At 46.5% G+C, this 22,787-nt stretch overlaps 1 protein-coding gene across 1 annotated transcript in view; it reads right to left on the bottom strand.

Moving 5' to 3' along the window:
* LOC126474587 (5-hydroxytryptamine receptor-like) overlaps positions 1-22,787 on the bottom strand; it is a 443,337-nt gene that overhangs the window by 35,353 nt on the left and 385,197 nt on the right. The window contains exon 3 of the mRNA XM_050102061.1: positions 18,821-19,009. Within this exon, the coding sequence (XP_049958018.1) occupies positions 18,821-19,009 (189 nt within the window). The remainder of the gene's footprint in view (positions 1-18,820; positions 19,010-22,787) is intronic.

Below are 22,787 nucleotides of genomic sequence, written 5' to 3'. Positions count from 1 at the left end.
GTGTAAATCATGAAATTCTGCTAGACAAGCTCAAGTATTGTGGCATGAGTGGGACAGTGCACAAATGGTTTAATTTGTACCTAACTGGAAGAGTGCAGAAAGTTGAAATAAGTAATTCTCGTAACATGCAAAGATCAGCACATTCCTCAAACTGGGGAACTATCAAGAATGGGGTTCCACAAGGGTCAGTCTTGGGTCCTTTGTTGTTCTTATTATATATTAATGACTTGCCATTCTATATTCATGAAGAGGCAAAGATAGTTCTCTTTGCTGATGATACAAGTATAGTAATCACACCTGAGAAACAAGAATTAACTGATGAAATTGTCAATACTGTCTTTCAGAAAATTACTAAGTGGTTCCTTGTAAACGGACTCTCACTGAATTTTGATAAGACACAGTACATACAGTTCCGTACAGTGAATGGTATGACGCCATTAATAAATATAGACCTTAATCAGAAGCATATAGCTAAGGTAGAATATTCCAAATTTTTAGGTATGTCCATTGATGAGAGATTAAATTGGAAGAAACACATTGATGATCTGCTGAAACGTTTTAGTTCAGCTACTTATGCAATAAGGGTCATTGCAAATTTTGGTGATAAACATCTTAGTAAATTAGCTTACTACGCCTATTTTCACTCATTGCTTTCATATGGCATCATATTTTGGGGTAATTCATCACTGAGGAATAAAGTATTTATTGCACAGAAGCGTGTAATCAGAATAATAGCTGGAGTCCACCCAAGATCATCCTGCAGACATTTATTTAAGGATCTAGGGATATTCACAGTAGCTTGTCAGTATATATACTCTCTTATGAAATTTGTTATTAACAACCAAACCCAATTCAAAAGTAATAGCAGTGTGCATAACTACAATACTAGGAGAAAGGACGATCTTCACTATTCAAGATTAAATCTAACTTTGGCACAGAAAGGGATGAATTATACTGGCACTAAAGTCTTTGGTCACTTACCAAATAGTATCAAAAGTCTGACAGATAACCAACAAGTATTTAAGAAGAAATTAAAAGAATTTCTGAATGACAACTCCTTCTACTCCATAGAGGAATTTTTAGATATAAATTAAGAAAAAAATAATAAAAAAAATAAAATAAAAAAAATTAAAAAAAACACAAAAAAATAAAGTAGTTATATTAACTTAAGTATGTTGTTAAATTAACCTAATTATGTCATGTATTGGAAAATTCGACTCGTTCCACATCATTACGAAATATCGTATTCATGATCCATGGAACTAGTATTAATCTAATCTAATCTAATCTAATTTAATCTAATAGAGAAGATCCAAAGAAGAGCGGCGCGTTTCGTCACAGGGTTATTTGGTAACCGTGATAGCGTTACGGAGATGTTTAGCAAACTCAAGTGGCAGACTCTGCAAGATAGGCGCTCTGCATCGCGGTGTAGCTTGCTGTCCAGGTTTCGAGAGGGTGGGTTTCTGAATGACGTATCGAATATATTGCTTCCCCCTACTTATACATCCCGAGGAGATCACGAATGTAAAATTAGAGAGATTCGAACGCGCACGGAGGCTTTCAGACAGTCGTTCTTCCCGCGAACCATACGCGACTGGAACAGAGAAGGGAGGTAATGACAGTGGCATGTAAAGTGCCCTCCGCCACACACCGTTGGGTGGCTTGCGGAGTATAAATGTAGATTTAGATGTAGATTTACAGTCTGGAACCGCGCGACCGCTACGGTCGCAGGTTCGAATCCTGCCTCGGGCGTGGATGTGTGTGATGTCCCTAGGTTAGTTAGGTTTAAGTAGTTCTAAGTTCTAGGGGACTGAGGTTAAGTCCCATAGTGCTCAGAGCCATTTGAACTATTTTTGAACCCAAGTCGCAAAATCCGTCAATACTTACTTGGAAACTTCTAAAAGCTTCCAAAATCGAAGTTTTGTTGGCCACATCACAGTTGATACATATTCTGGTTTCTGGTTTCGGCACAGTTGTATTGTCATCTTCAGCTCAATGGATACGTGAATTATAAAGCCAGTAGATGTGGTACATTGCAGTTTAGCTATTGAAAACATGGACGCAAAACTCACAGAAAAGACACTCCCAAGCAACATTAACAACATTAAAATAAAAGCCGTAACTTTATCAGCAAGGCTCTGAAGTGTCAAATACATCAAACAGAGCACATACACTGCCGCACACTTTCCTTAACACGCCATAACTGCTTTGTAGGTCCTGTGATACTGGTTGTTTCGAAATAGGTACAATTTATTTCGAAATCTCTTACGAGATAACATATATACGTGTCATAACCGTTAGTTTTTTGTCCTGTGGTATTTTCCGCTGAGCTCATTCTCTCCCTCTTGGTGCGGTGTTGTAAAGTATCGTCGCCTGGTCCATTTGCGACGTACTGCTTGTTTCCTGGTTTTGCCTGTGCCTCTGCCTCTGGCGTGCCCGCGCTTTGCTTGTAGTAAAGTGAATGAGCTTTAATAAAATTTTCTAAATTTCAAGCCGTTATATTTTGCGCCATAACAATGCCGATACACCCTATGGAAGACTTTGGAGATGAGACAGTACTTCGATTTCCCTCCAGACCCAGCGTCCACCGTCGGTACGTACTCTGGTTTCGGCTCTTGAAGAAGAATGAGTAACCATCCCCCCCCCCACCTCCCGACACGTATTCAAACAGCACAGTGAAAGCATCTCCAGGAGAGTCAAGCTATCATAGAGGCAAACTGTGGACACCCGCACACTACTGTGTATTAATAGGTATCAGGCTGTTTTTGGCCATATAGTGTATGTCTCAGCCGCTTCTATGGTGTAATATTGATGGACGTGTTGACGTCAAATGGCAGAAAAGGACTACGGGTTTGTGCATACCGATGACTACATGCATGAATGAAATACTTGATTTTTTGGTGTAACAGTGCGAACTGTCCAACGCACCTATAAGCAGTAGTGGACTGCTCGCAGCCAGGTAACACGAGGTAAGAAAACTGATCGTAAATAGATACTAATCAACGGAAAAACGGAGACTAGAGTCATGCCCTTCCAATAACAATATGTTTCAAACACCACAGACATTGCTGTTCCAAGTGAAAGCCGTTTATGTTTGCCACCCTTTAATTCTCATTGCGTGTGTGATGTTTATTTGTTGATAGTGTGTCGCTTAATGTTATGAAATGACAGTGACTGTGTACTGAGAGAATCTACAAAAGAATGGTTCAAATGGCTCTAAGCACTATGAGACTTAACATATGACGTCATCAGTCCCCTAGACTTAGAAGTACTTAGACCTAACTAACCTAAGGACATCACACACATTCATGCTCGAGGCAGGATTCGAACCTATGAACGTTGCAGCAACGCGATTCCAGACTAAAACGCCTAGAACTGCTCGGCCACAGCGGCCGGCGAGAATCCACAACTCGTCGCTCTGATTACTTAGGTGATAGATCTTTCCTTCCTTTCTCCGTATTTTGTGGGGTCTGTTTCACTAGCACATTTTGCAAAGGAAGAACGTCGTTACAGAGAGTTGTTCCTAAAGGACCAGACTGCCGGGCGAATTCTTAGAAAGAATGGGCCAAGTAGGACGCTAGGGATACAGAGAGGTCACTGGGCTGGAGCACCTGCCCCGCTGGACTGGTGCTTTTGCTCTGTAGCCGTGCTGTTGTCTCTGTCTTACTGACACAGCGGACCACGCTGGGCTGGTGGTTCCTAAATCGCTTTACGGTGAGGGAAGACTCTTTTGGGTGTCTTTCGGAGATTTCTGGCTGAATGGTCGGGCACACATCCTCTGTGGTTTTTTTTCCCGCAACCACCGTGAATATTCCTCTGACATGCCAGAGTGCATCCGGCGCAGCGGGGTGATCATCAGACTGTCGCCCACGTAGCTGGCATGTTTCACTGTGTCCTTTTGTGTTCTACTGGGTTCTAGTGGACCCAAAATCCGTACATTCTGGTTAGAGATCTGACTATGACGACAGTCGACGTAATGAAGTGCATCTAATTTTTTTTCTCGTCATCAGCAAACAAAACAAGTAATGAGCCACTTGTCCAAAAATCCGCTTCACAGAATTCGTCTTTGCTTGCGGAAGCAGCCTGCGTCCGGAAAGAGGAACAGTTGAGAACGTATCTGATGAGGAGTTGTACGGGTAATCTCTCCTGCCGATCTGCACTCCAGGTTTTGCTCGTCTGTGTCCAAAACATCACAGGCGACACACAACGGCGTGTCTGCGAGGTTAATCCTGCGAAGGCTTGACTGGCATATTTGCTTCCCATTGACTGTAAGCTACCATGCGAACTGGACGTCAGTGTCAAGATAAGGAGAGCACACCGATCGCCAAACAGCACGCCAGTCGACGTGGGGATGCTTCCCCTCAACCACCTTCGGTGACTTGTGCATCTGATGAAAGTCATTGATCGCCTTCGTGGATGTCAAATGGGCTGGCATTATCGCAGTACGAACGTAGCTCAGGTGAAGGAAAAAGTAGCGGCAGTAAAAGAAGGACGTCGGGACGTCCGAAAACGGGATAGGTGTTGAGAGAGAGTGTGATGAAATGGCCTCCAGCAAATGACTGGTAAGATACGCAGGACAACGGCGCAACTGCGCCATATGAGAGCCAACGAAAAGGGCTATGGCTCTGCTAGGCACATGATATATACATAAAGTAACCCCGCAGCGCGGAAGGGTGAGGGTCTCGTAACTTATCTTAAACAGCAACTCGTTGCAAACAAATGAACCCAGCGCCGCTAGCATGTGGCGGGCCTTGGATGGCTGAATAGATAGCGTCTATGCCACGTGGTACCCGTGGTCTAGGGGTAGCGTCTTTGATTCATAATTGCAGTCGGCTCTCAGCCGTGCTAGCGTGCGGAGCTGCTCCGCGCGCCGTCCGACGCTCCGCTCTCGGCGGTGTTTACTTCCGCGTCGCGGTGTTTGTGTCTATCGAGTCCAGTACTAGCGTACACCATGGCGCACTCCTACCGCCGTGCAACAATCAAAGTAACGTTTCAGGCCGAACATCCACGACCCAGAGCTTTCGAAGTCGAACAGTTCATACGTGAGGATCTACGTTTGAACCCCCAGGACGTAATCGGCATACATTTTTCCATCACTGGAAGTGTTGTCTACATCAAGATGTCGACGGAGGAAATTTGCAATGACATAATTCACCGCCATGCCACCGGACTGAAATTTAAACACTCTGATGGACATATAGGTGCTGTGACAGTCGCCCATGCTGGATTCGGTATCCGGACATTGCGGGTGTTTGAGCTCCCGTTCGAGGTGCCTCAGGATGAGGTCATTGCCGCTTTCCAACCATATGGCACCGTCTTGGGTCACGTCGCGGAGAAGTGGCAAACATTTACGACCTACCCCGTATTAAATGGCGTCCGGCAAATAAAATTTGAGCTGACGAAACATGTCTCATCGTACCCGCTGATTGGCGGTGTGAGGGCCATCGTCATGTACGATGGACAGCCACGAACGTGCGCAGGATGTGGCCAGGAGAGACATGTACGTTCCGAATGCTTACACCGCCGTTTAATACAGACGCCGTTACGTGAAGAGACCCAGGCTTCGACGGTCACGTCCTTACCCATCACCTACGCCAAGGTTGCACAAGACCCCGTCGTACCAATCTCGATTGCGCCAGCAGCATCGTCAACGCCAACCGCCGCAGCACAACGCGCCTCCAGTGCTCGCTTCAGGACCGTCGGGTTGCAGACCGAAACCGATGTTCCAGTTGGAACCATGAACGTCGACCTCGGTGTCGTGCCGACGTCTGCCTTTGTCCAGACGGGTTCGGCGTCAGACGACGGACGACCACATTCTGACTCAGAAGGGCACATCAGAAAACAGCGGTCTCTTCGCAAACACAGGAAACGACGACGAACGCCTTCCGATGACGCCCTTTCTCAGACGGCCCCGCGAGATGTCGACCTGATGTCTGTCCCACATTGCGTCCAGTCACGCGATGTGGCAGCAACAGGCGCCCCTCCTGTGACGCCTACTCTCCCAGCCAGGGACGTGTCCTCGCCGTTGTCAACGAATGATGACGGCGGTCCCCCTGCCACTCATGTTGCAGAATCCACAACACCCGTTCCTGAAGTACGTGACCGTCACATGTCCACGTCGTCAGCTTCCTGGGCCGATGACGTTGAAGAAGAAGTGGAACAGACTGCCAGCGTGTCTGCACAGGAGTCCACCTCGGCGACACTGGGGATGGCGCCCCGCCAGTAATTATCACAACTGCGGGACCACCGGCGGATCTCCACCTGCCGGCTACTATACCGCACGTTCTGCAAATACTGAGGATGGCCGTACACAGCAATATCGTATCGCCACGATGAATCTTGCCACCACTCGTGCCTCCCATAAACTGGCCATGTTCAGAGACACTATTTACTATGCGGATGTGGATATAGCACTCTTACAAGAGGTGTTTGTGGCTGACTTCCTAGTTCCCACCGGATACAACGCCCATGTTTCCCCCGCATCCGACACTGGTAGCGGCGTCGCCATCCTGCTACGCGACGGACTCCCTGCAGAGGACGTCATCTACCTCCCCACTGCGCGAGGTATGGCCCTCACACTGTTCGGTGTGCGTATTATTAATATCTACGCTCCGTCCGGCACTGGCCGCCGTCATGACCGACAAACGTTTTTTGCCGAAAGCGTCACACCTCTCTTCACCGGTCCGCAGGACGATTTGGTACTCGGTGGGGATTTTAACTCGACACAAGAGCCCGCGGACCAACTCCCGCAACATTCCCCTTGTGCATCTCTCTCAGTGGTCAGCGACCGTCTACGACTTGTTGACACATGGAAGAAGCTCCACGGAACTCAACCGGGCTATACATTCTACACCTCTCACTCGTCAAGCCGCATAGATCGCATTTACGTTACCCGCTCCCTTGCTGATAGCACACGCCATGCGGAAGTCTGGCCCTTGGCCTTTTTAGACCATGATGCATACCTCTGTGACGTCACTCTCGCCAGACAGCAAGTGTGGCATAGTCGTGGTCAGTGGAAACTCAATGTCGCTCACCTGACCTCCTCAGACTGTCGCCGTATGGTCGAAGAAGCGTGGGCACGCTGCCACCATCGTCGAGAAGCCTATGACTCCACCTTATCATGGTGGCTCTCCTGTGCAAAGCCGACCCTTTGGAAGACTCTGATGAGTTATGGGAAGGAATTAAAGGCGTGGCAAACTAATACCCTGCACTTCTACTACACCATTCTACGTGACTGTACGACGATGCCTTTCTCGCCAGGCCGGCAGTCGATGGTCCAACGCAAGAAGGCGCAGATCTCCTTGATCATGCGGCGTAACTTGGAAGGCACTGTAGTCCGTTCTCGAGCTTCTAATCAAATCCCTCAAGAACGTCCGTCCACGTACCACCTCCTTCAGGAAAGACACGGACGACGACGAGCTCTGATCCAAGTCCTCACTGATGTGGAAGGGCGCCGGCACGACACCCAACAAAGCATCGGTCGTGCTCTCCATGCTTATTTTGCCGGGCTATACGCAGCTGTACCGTATTCTGCAGTACTGATCACAGAAGTCGCTCAGCTTACTACGAACACTCTTCCGGAGGATGCAGTGCATGACCTCCAAGACGACGTAAGCACAGATGAAGTGGTAGACGCTATCAAGGCGGGTTCCGATAACATATCTCCTGGACCTGACGGTATACCCATCGAATTTTATGAAAGTTTTCACTATTTGTTGGCTTCCACGTGGATGGCAATCGCTCAAGAGCTGATGTCACCGATGACAGGGGTCCCGAGTGCCTTTCTAGAAGGCATTATTATCCCCGTACATAAACCGCGCGGGTTATCGAGGGTCCAGGACTATCGACCAATTACTTTGCTCAACAGCGACATGAAAATATTCACACGGCTACTGGCATCGCGACTCAAGAAGATCGCACGTTACGTCACATCCTGCGACCAGACTTCCCTAGGAGGCGACAACAAATCCGTACGGCTCTTTGCCGTTACAGAGACATGATATCATTAGCGCATTATCAGCGTCTCCCTGGCGTCTTGGCTTCACTGGACTTTAGCCAGGCTTTCGACCGTGTTGACCACTTCTATTTACGGACAGTTCTTCAGCATATGGGTTTTCCTGGCGGTATTGTCACAGTGGTTATGCGCCTGTTGAGTAGTGCAACCTCTAAAATCATGTACAATGGTCGCCTTACACCGTCCCTGGTCATCGCACGATCTGTACGATAAGGATACCCTCTTTCCACGATTTTGTATGCTTTCGCCTTGGAACCCCTGCTCCAGGGCATGCGCCAACGTTTGGAAGGCATGGCTGTGCAAGGCCACCGTTTTTGTTGTACAGCCTACGCAGACGACATAGTACTATATCTGAGCAGTGAAGATGAAGTACGAGGAGCACTGACATTGGTGGCGACTTACGGCGAAGCTTCGGGAAGCTGCCCCACCGTGTCAAAATCCAAGGTCCTGCTCATTGGTGAGGGCTTGCCGGAGAGATGCGCTGCCCCCCTTAGTGTCGCTGCCACCATACGGTGTCTTGGACTTGATTTCACAGCAGACCTGCGCCGCTCAGCGACTATCAATGGTAGACGCTTGCTACAGACAATCAGAGCCAATCTCGCAGATCACCGGCTACGAGCTCTCGACGTTATCCAACGCGCGCAATACGTGAACATGTATCATGCCTCCCGTATACCACACGTGGCTCAAGTACTACCAGTCCCAAATCTCCTGGCGCGACCACTGTTGATGGCTTTCGGCTCCTTCGTCAGCTCGGGGATGTTATTCAAGGTGCAGGATGAATCCCTTGCACTGCCACGAGATCGTGGCGGGGTGGGACTCGTCCACGTGCCGACTCGTGTCAAGGCACTATATGTCAGCACCCAACTAAAACTTTGGCATCGTTGCTCGCAGAGCCTTACTAGCCTCCTGCTTCACAACTTTGCACCGGCCTCCTTGTCCGCCCCAGTACTGGTATCGACCATTTCAAACCCCTTTTATTACATCCAACGATTTTTCCTGGAGTTCAGTTATATCTACCGGTCCTTACCACTTACACGTTTGTACCTCACGAAAACAGTCTCCGACTTGTTACAACAGTGCCGCCCGTCCAACCCCATCGAACTTAAGTATCCACAGTACGTGTGGCGACACATATGGAAGGCGATCCATGCTCGTTTTCTCGAATCAGACGTTCAATCAGCGTGGTACATCACCGTGAATGACAAACAAGTTAACCGAGATCGTCTGCACCGCATCCATCTCGCCGATTTATCCCTCTGCACCCACTGTGGAGTGGATGACGCGGAAGTCCACCGGTTCTACTGTGGCACAGCATTCGACGTCTGGACACTTGCGCGGCGAATTTTGGCGTTTCTTACCGGCTCAGATCGACGTCCACATGCTTTTGTACCCCGATAAGACTTTCTACCCCTCCGCCAAAACTCACTCTGTGAATTGGATCTGTGGCCAAACGATCCGCTATCTTTTTACTTCTGGCGACAAGTCTACGCTAGGATATTGGACTTATCTCAACGAACGACACTGCGTCCTGATACGCAACCCAGGCTATAAACAATATTTTTCCAATTTCTTACGGAGCACTTTCGATGACCCACCTAATAGCTGGAACGTCCAAGCCCTGAGAAGCTGAAAACTGTATAAACCGAACCGGACTGAATAGATCTGCTACCCAGAACCCACGCCTACGCCATGAGAAGACACGTTTGGACGAGGTGGCATGCTGTAGGCGGATACACTTCAGGAGCTCCTGTAAGAACTGGACTTTAGCTACAAGTCGCACGACGACTTTAATTAAAAAATAAGTTAATTAATTAATAAAAAATAAAAAAATAAAACAAAAAGAAACTTTTCATTATTTATTCCTCATAATTTGTTCTTAAAGGGGGGAAAAAATAATCAAAACGTCTTCGGTCCGGGGTTCGATCCTCGCCACTGCTTAAATTTTGATAAATAATCGGCATTGGCGGCCGAAGACTTCCGGCATAAGAAGTCAGCCTCATTCTGCCAACGGTCTTCTCAAAGAGGGCGGAGGAGCGGATAGAGGTTCAGGGCACTCTCTTGCCCTAGGGGTGGGAAATTGCCCCTAAAGGCGGAAGAAACAGCAATTATCAACGACATGAGGATGCAGAAGGCAATGGAAACCACTGCATTAAAGACACGTAACGTGTATCCACAGGACATGTGGCCTGTAATTGAAGAAGTGTCATGATGATCTCTCCATTGGCAAAAGATTCCGGAATAGTCCACCATTCGGATTTCCGGGAGGGGACTGCCAAGAGGGAGGTTACCATGAGAAAAAGATTGAATAATCTACGAAAGGATAACGTTCTACGAGTCGGGGCGTGGAATGTCAGAAGCTTGAACGTGGTAGGGGAACTACAAAATCTGAAAAGGGAAATGCAAAGGCTCAATCTAGATATAGTAGGGGTCAGTGAAATGAAGTGGAAGGAAGACAAGGATTTCTGGTCAGATGAGTATCGGGTAATATCAACAGCAGCAGAAAATGGTATAACAGGTGTAGGATTCGTTACGAATAGGAAGGTAGGGCAGAGGGTGTGTTACTGTGAACAGTTCAGTGACCGGGTTGTTCTAATCAGAATCGACAGCAGACCAACACCGACAACGATAGTTCAGGTATACATGCCGACGTCGCAAGCTGAAGATGAACAGATAGAGAAAGTGTATGAGGATATTTAAAGGGTAATGCAGTATGTAAAGGGGGACGAAAATCTGGAATGCAGTTGTAGGGGATGGAGTAGAAGAAAAGGTTACAGGGGAATATGGGCTTGGGACAAGGAATGAAAGAGGAGAAAGACTAATTGAGTTCTGTAACAAGTTTCAGCTAGTAATAGCGAATACCCTGTTCAAGAATCACAAGAGGAGGAGGTATACTTGGAAAAGGCCGGGAGATACGGGTAGATTTCAATTAGATTACATTATGGTCAGACAGAGATTCCGAAATCAGATACTAGATTGTAAGGCGTACCCAGGAGCAGATATAGACTCAGATCACAATATAGTAGTGATGAAGAGTAGGCTGAAGTTCAAGACATTAGTCAGGAAGAATCAATACGCAAAGAAGCGGGATACGGAAGTACTAAGGAATGACGAGATACGTTTGAAGTTCTCTAACGCTGTAGATACAGCAATAAGGAATAGCGCAGTAGGCAGTACAGTTGAAGAGGAATGGACATCTCTAAAAAGGGCCATCACAGAAGTTGGGAAGGAAAACATAGGTACAAAGAAGGTAGCTGCGAAGAAACCATGGGTAACAGAAGAAACACTTCAGTTGATTGATGAAAGGAGGAGGTACAAACATATTCCGGGAAAATCAGGAATACAGAAATACAAGTCGCTGAGGAATGAAATAAATAGGAAGTGCAGGGAAGCTAAGACGAAATGGCTGCAGGAAAAACGTGAAGACGTCGAAAAAGATATGACTGTCGGAAGGACAGACTCAGCGTACAGGAAAGTCAAAACAACCTTTGGTGACATTAAAAGCAACGGTGGTAACATTAAGAGTGCAACGGGAATTCCACTGTTAAATGCAGAGGAGAGAGCAGATAGGTGGAAAGAATACATTGAAAACCTCTATGAGGGTGAAGATTTGTCTGATGTGATAGAAGAAGAAACAGGAGTCGATTAAGAAGAGATAGGGGATACAATATTAAATCGGAATTTAAAAGAGCTTTGGGGGACTTACGGTCAAATAATGCAGAAGGGATAGATAACATTGCATCAGAATTTCTAAAATCATTGGGGGAAGTGGCAACAAAACGCCTATTCACGTTGGTGTGTAGAATATATGAGTCTGGCGATATACCATCTGACTTTGGGAAAAGCATCTTCCACACAATTCCGAAGACGGCAAGAGCTGACAAGTGCGAGAATTATCGCACAATCAGCTTAACAGCTCATGCATCGAAGCTGCTTACAAGAATAATATACATAAGAATGGAAAAGAACATTGAGAATGCGCTAGGTGACGATCAGTTTGGCTTTAAGAAAAGTAAAGGGACGAGAGAGGCAATTCTGACGTTACGGCTAATAATGGAAGCAAGGCTAAAGATAAATCAAGACACTTTCATATGATTTGTCGACCTGGAAAAAGCGTTCGACAATATAAAATGGTGCAAGCTGTTCGAGATTCTGAAAAAAGTAGGGGTAAGCTATAGGGAGAGACGGGTCATATACAATATGTACAACAACCAAGAGGGAATAATAAGAATGGACGATCAAGAACGAAGTGCTCATATTAAGAAGGGTGTAAGACAAGGCTGTAGCCTTTCGCCCCTACCCTTCAATCTGTACATCGATGAAGCAATGATGGAAATAAAAGAAAGGTTCAGGAGTGGAATTAAAATACAAGGTGAAAGGATATCAATGATACGATTCGCTGATGACATTGCTATCCTGAATGAAAGTGAAGAAGAATTAAATGATCTGCTGAAAGAAATGAACAGTCTAATGAGTACACAGTATGGTTTGAGAGTAAGGAGAAAGACGAAGGTAATGAGAAGTAGTAGAAATGAGAACAGCGAGAAACTTAACATCAGGATTGATGGTCACGAAGTCAACGAAGTTAAGGAATTCTGCTACCTAGGCAGTAAAATAACCAATGACGGACGGAGCAAGGAGGACATAAAAAGCAGACTCGCTATGGCAAAAAAGTCATTTCTGGCCAAGAGAAGTCTACTAATATCAAATACCGGCCATAATTTGAGGAAGAAATTTCTGAGGAAGTACGTCTGGAGTACAGCATTGTATGGTAGTGAAACATGGACTGTGGGAAAACCGGAACAGAAGAGAATCGAAGCATTTGAGATGTGGTGCTGTAGAAGAATGTTGAAAATTAGGTGGACTGATAAGGTAAGGAGTGAGGAGGTTCTTCGCAGAATCGGAGAGGAAAGGAATATGTGGAAAACACTGATAAGGAGAAGGGACAGGATGATAGGACATTTGCTAAGACATGAGGGAATGACTTCCATGGTACTAGAGGGAGCTGTAGAGGGCAAAAACTGTAGAGAAAGACAGAGATTGGAATACGTCAAGCAAATAATTGTGGACGTAGGTTGCAAGTGCTACTCTGAGATGAAGAGGTTAGCACAGGAAAGGAATTCGTGGCGGGCCGCATCAGTAGACTGATGATAAAAAAAAAAAAAAATGCCACGTGGGGGACACGTGACGCCAAATATATATTTACATATTGCGTCCTTTGCAGTAGATCGAGTGCTCGCAGACAGTGGTCTAAGAGCCCAGGATTCAATTGGGAAAGTAGGCCCCGGCAGTTGAGGGCATTCGTGCGACGCAGATCACTATTGAAACCTGCCGGGTCCTAAGCATCGCATAGAAGCAGCTACTTGTAAAGGAGCAGCGCTGTACGCAGCACGCCTCGCACCTATAGCCATGGCTCTCGACCTGTGGACGTTAAGACAGCTACCAGAAGCCTCTCCGTCGGTGACAACCTATGGCAATGATTGCCTGACCTCAGCATCGCTGCGAAGAAAGATGTCGACATCGTCTGCATAAGCAGTGCAGCTGCATACATGGTCACCGAGAGACATCCAAGAGAGGCGTTGACGGAGGCCGCAGAGCAACGGTTCCATGGTGAAAGTGTACAACAGTGGAGAGAGAGGGCAGCCTTGACGCACTGATCGACCGATTCGAGATGGCAGGAGTGAGACGGCCATTGTAGAGTACACGAGACGTAGCTCTTCCATGGTGAAAGTATACAACAGTGGAGAGAGAGGGAAGCCTTGACGCATTGATCGACCGATTCGATATGGCAGGAGTGAGACGGCCATTGTAGAGTACACGAGGCGTAGCTCCAAAAAGGAGGCGCATTATGACGTCGACGGTAATATTAGGGTATCCCACACTGGAGAGCACCCCTTCCTGTCGAAAGCCCAGAGTCCAGGCAAACGACGAGCGTGAGCAAGAGCAATTATGTCTCAATGGCGACAGAGGGCAGTGCGGATGTTATTGGCACCTCCTAAAGAAGTTTGATCGGGAGAAACCACTTACCGAGCCGTCCCTTTAAGCCGCGCAGTCAACAGTTGGGTAAAGATCTATGTGTTGCTGTTGAGTAACGTCAAGGGGCGGTAATCGAATATCCGTGAGGTACCCCGAGGCTTGCAAATGGGAATTAAGAAACCATCGAGAAAACCGTCTGGAATCGGCACATTAGGTTCTGACAAATTTCCGTCCACACTGGCGCTAGAAGGGGACGAAATGTGCGACAAAACTCCAGTGAGAGGCCGTTAGAGCCAGGCGACCTGTTCATTGAACCCGCCTTAATAGCATCATGGACCCCATCCTCTGTTACGTTAGCAAGCAGATCCATCGTCGCCTCCATGGGAACCGAGCCAAAGTCTGGAGACTGCCGCAATGTCGGCAGGGTGGTGAGGTTATCAAAGTGCAGCATAACATAATGCGTGTGGAGGGCTGACCCTATATCCCGTTGGGTGTCGAAACGCAGCCCATCACCAGTCGTAAGATAATTAATCAAAGTTCTCCGACAGCGTCGCCGTACCGACACGACATGATATATAGATGGACGCTCCTGCACTAACCCGTCGTGTGTGCACGCCCTAAACGTAGCTCCTTCAACGTGGCGGCGAGGGAGAGATGTTAGCTGTGTCTTGACACGATTCACCATCGCCTGACGTTCTGACGAGTACGGCATCATAGTAATACCCGGAGAATTGTGAAACAGAATTCCTGAGTTCGTCGCTGCCACACCGCAACATCCCGTCCGTAACCAATCAAAGCCTTGCGGAGCGCAGGCTTTACAAAGAGCGTTGATGACAAGCTGTCCATGTGCTCTCGATGAGGTGCCGGCAGTCGGGTGAATAAGGTGGATCGTGCTCAGTTTCCATGGTCCATGGCCACGCCACAGCCTTTGGCGGCAGAGACTGATGACGCAGGTATATGCGTCATGATCAGAGAACGCAAGAGGCCAGACTTCAGCAGCCTGCACCCCACTGACAACATGGTTGAGGCGGCTGGAATAATGGCTAGTCAAATGCGTAAATCTCGGAAGATCATCATGAACATGCTCCAAAGAATCCACCAGGCTTAGATTCTGGAAAATAGTCGCTAGCGCCCCACACGGAGAGTGATGTGGTAGTTGGTCTTCGGGTGTTTGGGTGCAATTGAAATCGCCTCCCATGATCAATATATCCTGCCGACCCAGGAAACGACGCGTAACTGCCTCAGAGAAGAACATGGAACTTTCATGGCGGCGACCCGAACCAGATGGAGCATAGACAATGACGATCCTGACGCCACTTAATGTGAGAACTATACCTTTGGCATCAGGGAGATAGTCCGTCACCGAGGATACTTTTACGGAAGAGGATCGCCATCCAACTACCAGTAGGGGAAGCGTGAGAGAGACGTGATGTAAAAGCCATGGGGAGTTGGAACGTGCTCCCCCTGAAGGAGAGCAACTTCAGCACCTCAACGACTGCAGTATACAGCATGTCGTAGAGTAAAACCAGTTTGTGGCGTACGCGAATAGTATTGACACTTACCGTTGCTATGCAATAGTCTGGAAAGTTGAAATCGCCATGAGGACGAGCGATTCAAGCACAAATCAAGCACAGGGAACTCTCTGTTAGGCCCTAGGCCCTCGTGGAAGGGCACATTATTGTAACGTGGTGGAAGCCGACTTCACCAAGGGCTAGTCGCTCTGTAGATCTCCAGAATGTCCATCCTCAGCATCGACGACGTCCGCCCAGGTGATGGACGTCTCACTGGGCTAGTTCAATCAAACACTATCAGAGGTGCGCCCACAGTAGCGTAACACACAGGAGGCAACCGTATCAGACGCAGGAGGGCGAAGGTCGGTGTCTAGGGGTGGACGCTGACTGCAGATGGAGGAGGGGAAGGACGTCGTGTCGTCAGGTGTCAGGGTCTCAGAGGACAGCGCACCATCAGTAGCAGGATCGTCATCCTGTGCACACATCCGATGGAGGCAGTCATCAGTAGGTATACGGCGTTGTCTCTTCCGTTTCCTCGGCGACCGCTACTTCTTGACACGCCGTTCCGTGTCGGATGGCGGGCGGCTATCGTCTGACATGTGGCCAGATGGAAGAAAAGCGGAGTTCAGTACAGTTCCATGATCAACAACCACGGCGTCGCAACAGACAGCTTGTGCCTGCTAACGGTCATCGTTTATTTGTATTGCATCCGGCAGGATTCTTCGCCGAGAAGTGTGGAAGCTAGTACTGACCGATTCAGACAGGACGAAGCAGGCAGCTCAGCCGTAGTCGCGTAAGAGAGAGAGGTAACACAGTGGGCGCCGCAGGAAGAGCAACGTCTCCGATCTGTTTCTGAACCAGTCTGCGTCGGAGACACCCAGAACGGACATGGCCCTCTCGGCCACACCGGAACAGGTGCGCAACTGGCCGTCGTACAAGACGACAACCCTGCAGCAGGCAATAACCAATTAGGAAGGTAAGTGTTTCCTTAGTTCAGTTTTGATCTGACTGGTACCACTGAGGACGCGGTATGTTTCGACCGTCTTCCACGTTGCAGGAACATCCTCTGAAGACATTTCCGTAAGGTTTAAGGGCGGAAACCACAACCTCGACGGTACATCAAACGGGAGTACGAAAACCCACAAAGTTCAGAGGCCAAAATCAGTGTGATCAATCACGACAGTTCCTGTAAGTCCTTCAGAGTATCGGAATTTGAGAGCGTTAGCGTGGCGCCGCACAACCTCGGCACACGGCTCTTCATTATGTAGACTGCTGTACTGAGGCTCTAAAAATGTATTCAGAGGCCTCTTGTGACAGGAGACCCATTTCATCCCGTGTAAAACGTTCTACTTCATACGCCTTCGGTCGTTCGTGGTCCAAAGGAAAAGTTAATTTAACCGTGGCTTGGGAGTAAGAGAACGGCATTATGGTCGATGAATTCAGACTCTGAGACAAGCCGCTACCCGGAAGTAAACAACCGCGGGCTCGCTCGCAAGCAGCACAACAGGCGAGGCACAAACAAGGTGGGCGCGCCTCACCAGTGTCGAAGGCAGACTGACGGCCGTTTGGACACAATGGTCCTTGTAAATGCACGAAGTATCCTAACATGCTAGCCGTGCGGTCTAACGCACGGCTTTCCGGGTGGGAAGGAGCGCCGGTCCACGGCACGAATCTGCCCCTGCGGATTTTTGTCGAGGTCCGGTGAGCCGGCCAGTGTGTGGATGGTATTTAGGCGGCTTTCCATGTGCCTCGGCAAATGCGGGCTGGTTCCCCTTATTCCACCTCAGCTACACTACGTCGGCGATTGCTGCGCAAACAAGATCTCCACCTACGCGTACACCACCATTACTCTACCACGCACGCATTGGGGTTAGTTACACTCGCTTGGTGTGAGACGTTCCCTGCGAGGTCCACCGGGGGCCGAACCGCACAATAACCCTGGGTTCGGTGTGGGGCTGTGGTGGAGTGAAGAGGACTGCGGTAGTGGTCGTGGGGTTGCGGACCACTGCGGCTGCGGCAGGGACGGAGCCTATCCGTCGTTTCTAGGGCCCCGGTTAACATAACGTCCTAACATGCCTCCCGTCAGACCAAATTCTCAACTTATCTGCACACTACTACTGTGGTGCCGCTTGCTCATTATCCTCATTACTTGGGACATTTCGCCAATGCCCGTAAAAGCTTGAGCCTGTTGTGCTTATGCACTGAAGAGATCATTCGCCGTCTCTCCTTAATTATATGTATAAGTGCTGTGTGTTCTTTCCGAAATGTCCGAAAGAAAAGACACCACATATGTCTATATAAATTTATGTTAGGTCTTAAAACACTTCTCTTGTTCGTTCTTTTCTTACGGTTACCACTCTGCATCTCATATTCTCACTACTTTTAAAACTCGTCTTCCCTAATTTCCCCTGCTTTATATAACTGAATATGACTACACCCCAACATCATCACTGTTTCACTTTTGTTGATGTTCATTTTATAGTCTCTTTATTCAAGACACTGTATGTTCCGTTCAAATCCACTTCTAGGTCCTTTGCTCTGTCTTAAAGAAGTACAACGTCATCGTCAAACTTCCGAACTTTAATTTCTTTCGTAAGTTCTCCTTCATTTCTTTTAATGGTGTCTCAATACGGGAATAAATAGCAATCCTGCGTCACACCTTTTGGAATTACAGCTTCCCATGATGACCCCCCCCCCCCTTTCAGAACTACAGTCTGCTTTCCGTACAATCTGCTGATAACGTTTCGCTTTCTGTATTTTAACCCTACCACCTACAGAATTTAAAAATAGTATATTATAGTCTATAATGTCAAAAAAAAATATTTATAAATGCTGTAAACGTAGCTTTTCTTATCTTCATTCTAAGATAAATAGTAAGAACAGTATTTTCAAGAGTGTTCGTACATTTTTTCCAGATTTAAAACCTGGGGTCGGGTTCTATCAGTCTTTCCATTATTCTGTAAATAATTTATATCAGTGATTTAGCGTGTGCATATGTAACCAGAAATAGTTAACTTTGTACTGGTGGGAGGGGGGAGGACAGTGGAGGGAAGTATTGTTGCAGAAGATAGAACAACGAGGTCATCGAAGACGTTCGACGTTGGATACAAAAAGTCTACAAAGAGGAGATTTTTAGCATCAGTTATTAAAAGCTCGTGGCAGCATGAAAACAGGCGACAGGCAGCCACAACACTAGAGAAATGCACGTAGTACTATAACTGTTGTTACTAAAATGTGGTTAGGATTTGTTTATGTTCGCGGGACGCACCTGGCAGTGACGGCGGCGGCGGCAGCGGCGGCGGCGACTGAGGGCGCCAGCGGCCGCTGCTGGCGTCGACGGTGTATCCTCTTGCGCGCCGTCTGGAAGATCTTCCAGTAGAGCACCAGGATGACGAGCAGCGGCACGTAGAACGTGGAGCACGTCGCGAAGATCTGGTATGCCACGTCCTGGCTCACCAGGCAGCGCTGCTGCACGTTGATGCGGTCCAGGTACTCCGGGTCCTTCCACCTGGTCGCATGGAACACACGTGGCAGTGCGACTCGTAGCTTGTGTTACGACTGACCGACCTCTTCTAGGTGGGCATAGTGACCTCAATGAATTTAAAAACAGACATTGTTCCATCAGGCTGTTACTTCAAATAAGTACACCACTAAGCACCAGCAGCTATTTTCAGTAGTCTGCTGACACAGAAGTGCACAATGGGCGTAGTCACATCACATAATAAGTATTACAAAAAAGGAATCAAATGCCATACATAGTTACGCATTGCATGCACCTCAGTGGATACAAGCGCGAAGTATTTATCGACAAACTACGTGTACTCAGCTGTAAGCGTTGTAATTTAAACAATATCCACAACAGTTTTTATGATTGTACTTGTAGGGGTTTATATCTAGAGTGAAATCAAAGAGCTCCTCAATGAACAGAATAATGGGTTGTAGCTAATTAATTCTTTTTGCATTCAAAAAGTACTGCTCATCAAGTAGTCTTGTATTGCATGGGAATATCGACTCATTGGAGACGGTTTCAACCTGAAAGTTCCACACAATACTGTTTTTCATTAATTAAATTGACTGAAGCTAAAAAGCCGTATTACTGTTAATAATACGATAGAACCATGGAGTTTCAGTTAAGGAAATGCAAAGCTGGTATCAAAGCTGCTAACTGCTTGTATTATTGGTTAAATTCCATTAACATTTCTACCAATTAATATAGTTCAAATAAAGGTTTACACTAATACAGTAAAAGTGAGAATTTTTTATTTGTTGCATGAGGATACATGTGTAACACTTGTGTATGCGTGATTCGCGGACACCTATTCCGAGCTCGTGTCCAGTGACAACTATGTTATTGGAAACTGTGCATCAGTTATGTACGTGGATGATGTGTCCGTACCCAGTTGCACTTGATAATGAGCAGTTGATATCAGTTTTTATTCAATGATGTATCATAGCATTTAGTATTGAAGAAGACGTCACGTCAGTTGTCCACCTTGCGGGAGAACGGAATTTCAAAATGTGTGGAGGCTTATTAATGATTTCTCTGTAATGCTCGTAGATTTCCAACGATTCTGGTACCTGTGTTTCCACAGTCCAACGAGGAAAACGAGGAAAACTCTAAAACAGGCTGGCACCATCAGTGTCCTGTATTATTTACAGCGTTCAGCAGCCAGCAGTTGTCATTCATGTAAAATGTGCTTAGCACATGCATTAGTCACAAATGGGAATAGGGCGTCGGCAGAGGTCTATTTAAAAGCAGCTACAAACTGAATCTTATTGGTCTGACTCCAGAAACGTGTGTTCGGTATATGCCGTACGGCACGTTTGTAATATTAGACTCTAAACTGTTTGTTCCCAACCCCAAGTCATGCATCGTCATCGTCTATTGGCGGCTGTAACTCGGAACCCGGGTTTAAGTGAGTTATTTAGATCTTTAGCTAGTTAGTTGCTTAACGTTTTGCTAGTATTTAACGTGGTTAGCAGTGAAAGTTGTCTCGCGTATGTGTTGCACCTTTAAGGTTGTGGGTGACCAACAGAAATTAGCATACACTATGTACGCCTATGTCCGCAGCTCGTAGTCTGGCAGTAGCGTTCTCGCTTCCCGGGTTCGATTCCCGGGGTTAGGGGTCAGGGACTTTCACCTCTCCCGAGATGAGTGGGTGTTGTTGTGTCGTCTTCATCTGCATCATTCATCCCCATTACGGTCGGAGGATGGCAACGGCAAACCACCTCCATTAGGACCTTGCCTAGTGCGGCAGTGCGGGTCTCCCGCATCGTTCCCCTACGCTCTGTCAAGCAGCATGGGACTTCATTTCCATGTATGCCTAAGTTAGTTTTCCCACAATACTACATTGTTCACACACTAGACACACAGTACTCCAGCGCAACAGTAGTCATCACATGTGTCAGATGGTTTAAGATACTCATGTAAGATAGTACATAAACTAATCACACGTATAAATCATCCTGTCACGATCAGGTTACCACTTTTCAAAAGTTCACTGTTGGTATAACCCTGCGTGACCTGCCTAGATTAAGTCGGTTGATTGATTCAGCATCTTGGCTGGTATTATACTAATAGCTCACAGTTAGAATTTCTGGAGTTACTGTACAGCAATGATGAGTGGAAGCCTGATTATCGAAATTGAGAATATGTCCCCTATATAAGAAGTTTATACAATCTCTCACTTCAAAAGTTGATTGTCGAGGTAAGGTATGTACGTCGCTGTCATAATGTGACAGTTAGAATATCAATGTGTGGAAGCACTATTTTTATATGACTAGTTCATTCAAGTAGACGGCCAGACACAAAGAGTAGAGTCTTAGACTAGAAAACAAGAAAAGTTAGAAGCATGAAAGAATGAAATTGGTATGAAAAATTTAGAAGGAAACATTTGTCATTTAGAAACTAATGGTCAGTCGCTGGGATAAACCTGGCGCTAGTTTGAACCATAAGAGTCGATTTTGCTATATATAGGTTTCTTGAAATGAATATATTACACTATCTATGGGTAGTAATTGCTAAATCAATCACATGTATAATTTCTGGGTTTTCTTTTGAGGCACTGGTAATAAGAACGTAGCAACAATACCTATTTGTGACAGTCGGAATTTGTGTTCTGGACTGGGCTCCCACCTATGCGTGAGAGTTCTGTTCCTCTTAAGTAACCCATACACAGAACGTGCACTCATTTAGACCTTCTATTTCCAATTGCAAACGGACAGTGACTACTTAGGTCAGAAGTCCACATTCGACTATCAATCCACACCACAGTTTGAACCGAACACATCAGTTTTCAACCACCCGTTATATACAAGTACCGCTTGCAACTGGGCAATGGTCTCGAAAATAATTTAAAGACATAGTCAATTCAGTCTTAAAATTAATAGTTCATCAGTTTATCAGACAATGGTATACACATATGGAAGTAACGGATGATAGGTTAACAAGTGACTGTAGAAATGAAGCAAACTTTATTTGGATTGTGACGTATGCCCGAGCAAACATCTTTGACATTACAATCTTTTTTAGAATGAGGGACCAACAGCTTTCCCACTACCCCCGATTCTTTGAGTCCCAACAGTTTTTTTTTTTAATTCTCTAAACATCTACACCTACATTTTTTCTTAGAAACTAGCTTTTGTGATAAATTGTGAAGTAATATAATTTTGAAGGTACCTTCGGTGATACATATGGATACTGTTTGAAAGCTGGATATCGAATAAAGTAGGTATTAAAGAAATAACAAATTAAAACATCGTTCTTGGTGCTTAAGTTTTACCGAACGAAAAATGAGCATTTAGTAAGCGGTTAACTGTTTTCATTTCAATATTTGATTCGACTGTAAGCGAGAAGACTTTTAAAATAAGTTAGAAATTACGTTTAATGCTAGTTTGAAGTCTGTAAGTGCTCTTATTCTCAAAAGCTGGGCGAATACAGTCTTGGTAATTTGCGCGTCGTGACACTTTCTGTCGCAAGACAAACCGCATCGGTCCAAAGAGGATTCGAGGCTGGATTAATAAGTTCACGGTAAAGTTAAGATTGTAGTTTTAATGCTTCACGTGTTCTACATTGTCTCCCACCACTTGCGTAAAACGCACGGAATGTTAATACATGTGGAACTGTCGCAAAAGTCCTTCTCTTTGAAAAGGAGAGAGGGAGTGTGTGTGTGTGTGTGTGTGTGTGTGTGTGTGTGTGTGTGTGTGAAAGAGAGAGAGAGAGAGAGAGAGAGAGCAAGAACGTAGGTAGTCCAAGAACTGTACTCTGTGGAACAGCAGTAGTAATT

This window comes from Schistocerca serialis, chromosome 4 (genome assembly GCF_023864345.2).
Source record: "Schistocerca serialis cubense isolate TAMUIC-IGC-003099 chromosome 4, iqSchSeri2.2, whole genome shotgun sequence".
Taxonomy (NCBI): Eukaryota; Metazoa; Arthropoda; class Insecta; order Orthoptera; family Acrididae; genus Schistocerca; species Schistocerca serialis.
This window is presented reverse-complemented; position numbering and strand designations above follow the sequence as displayed.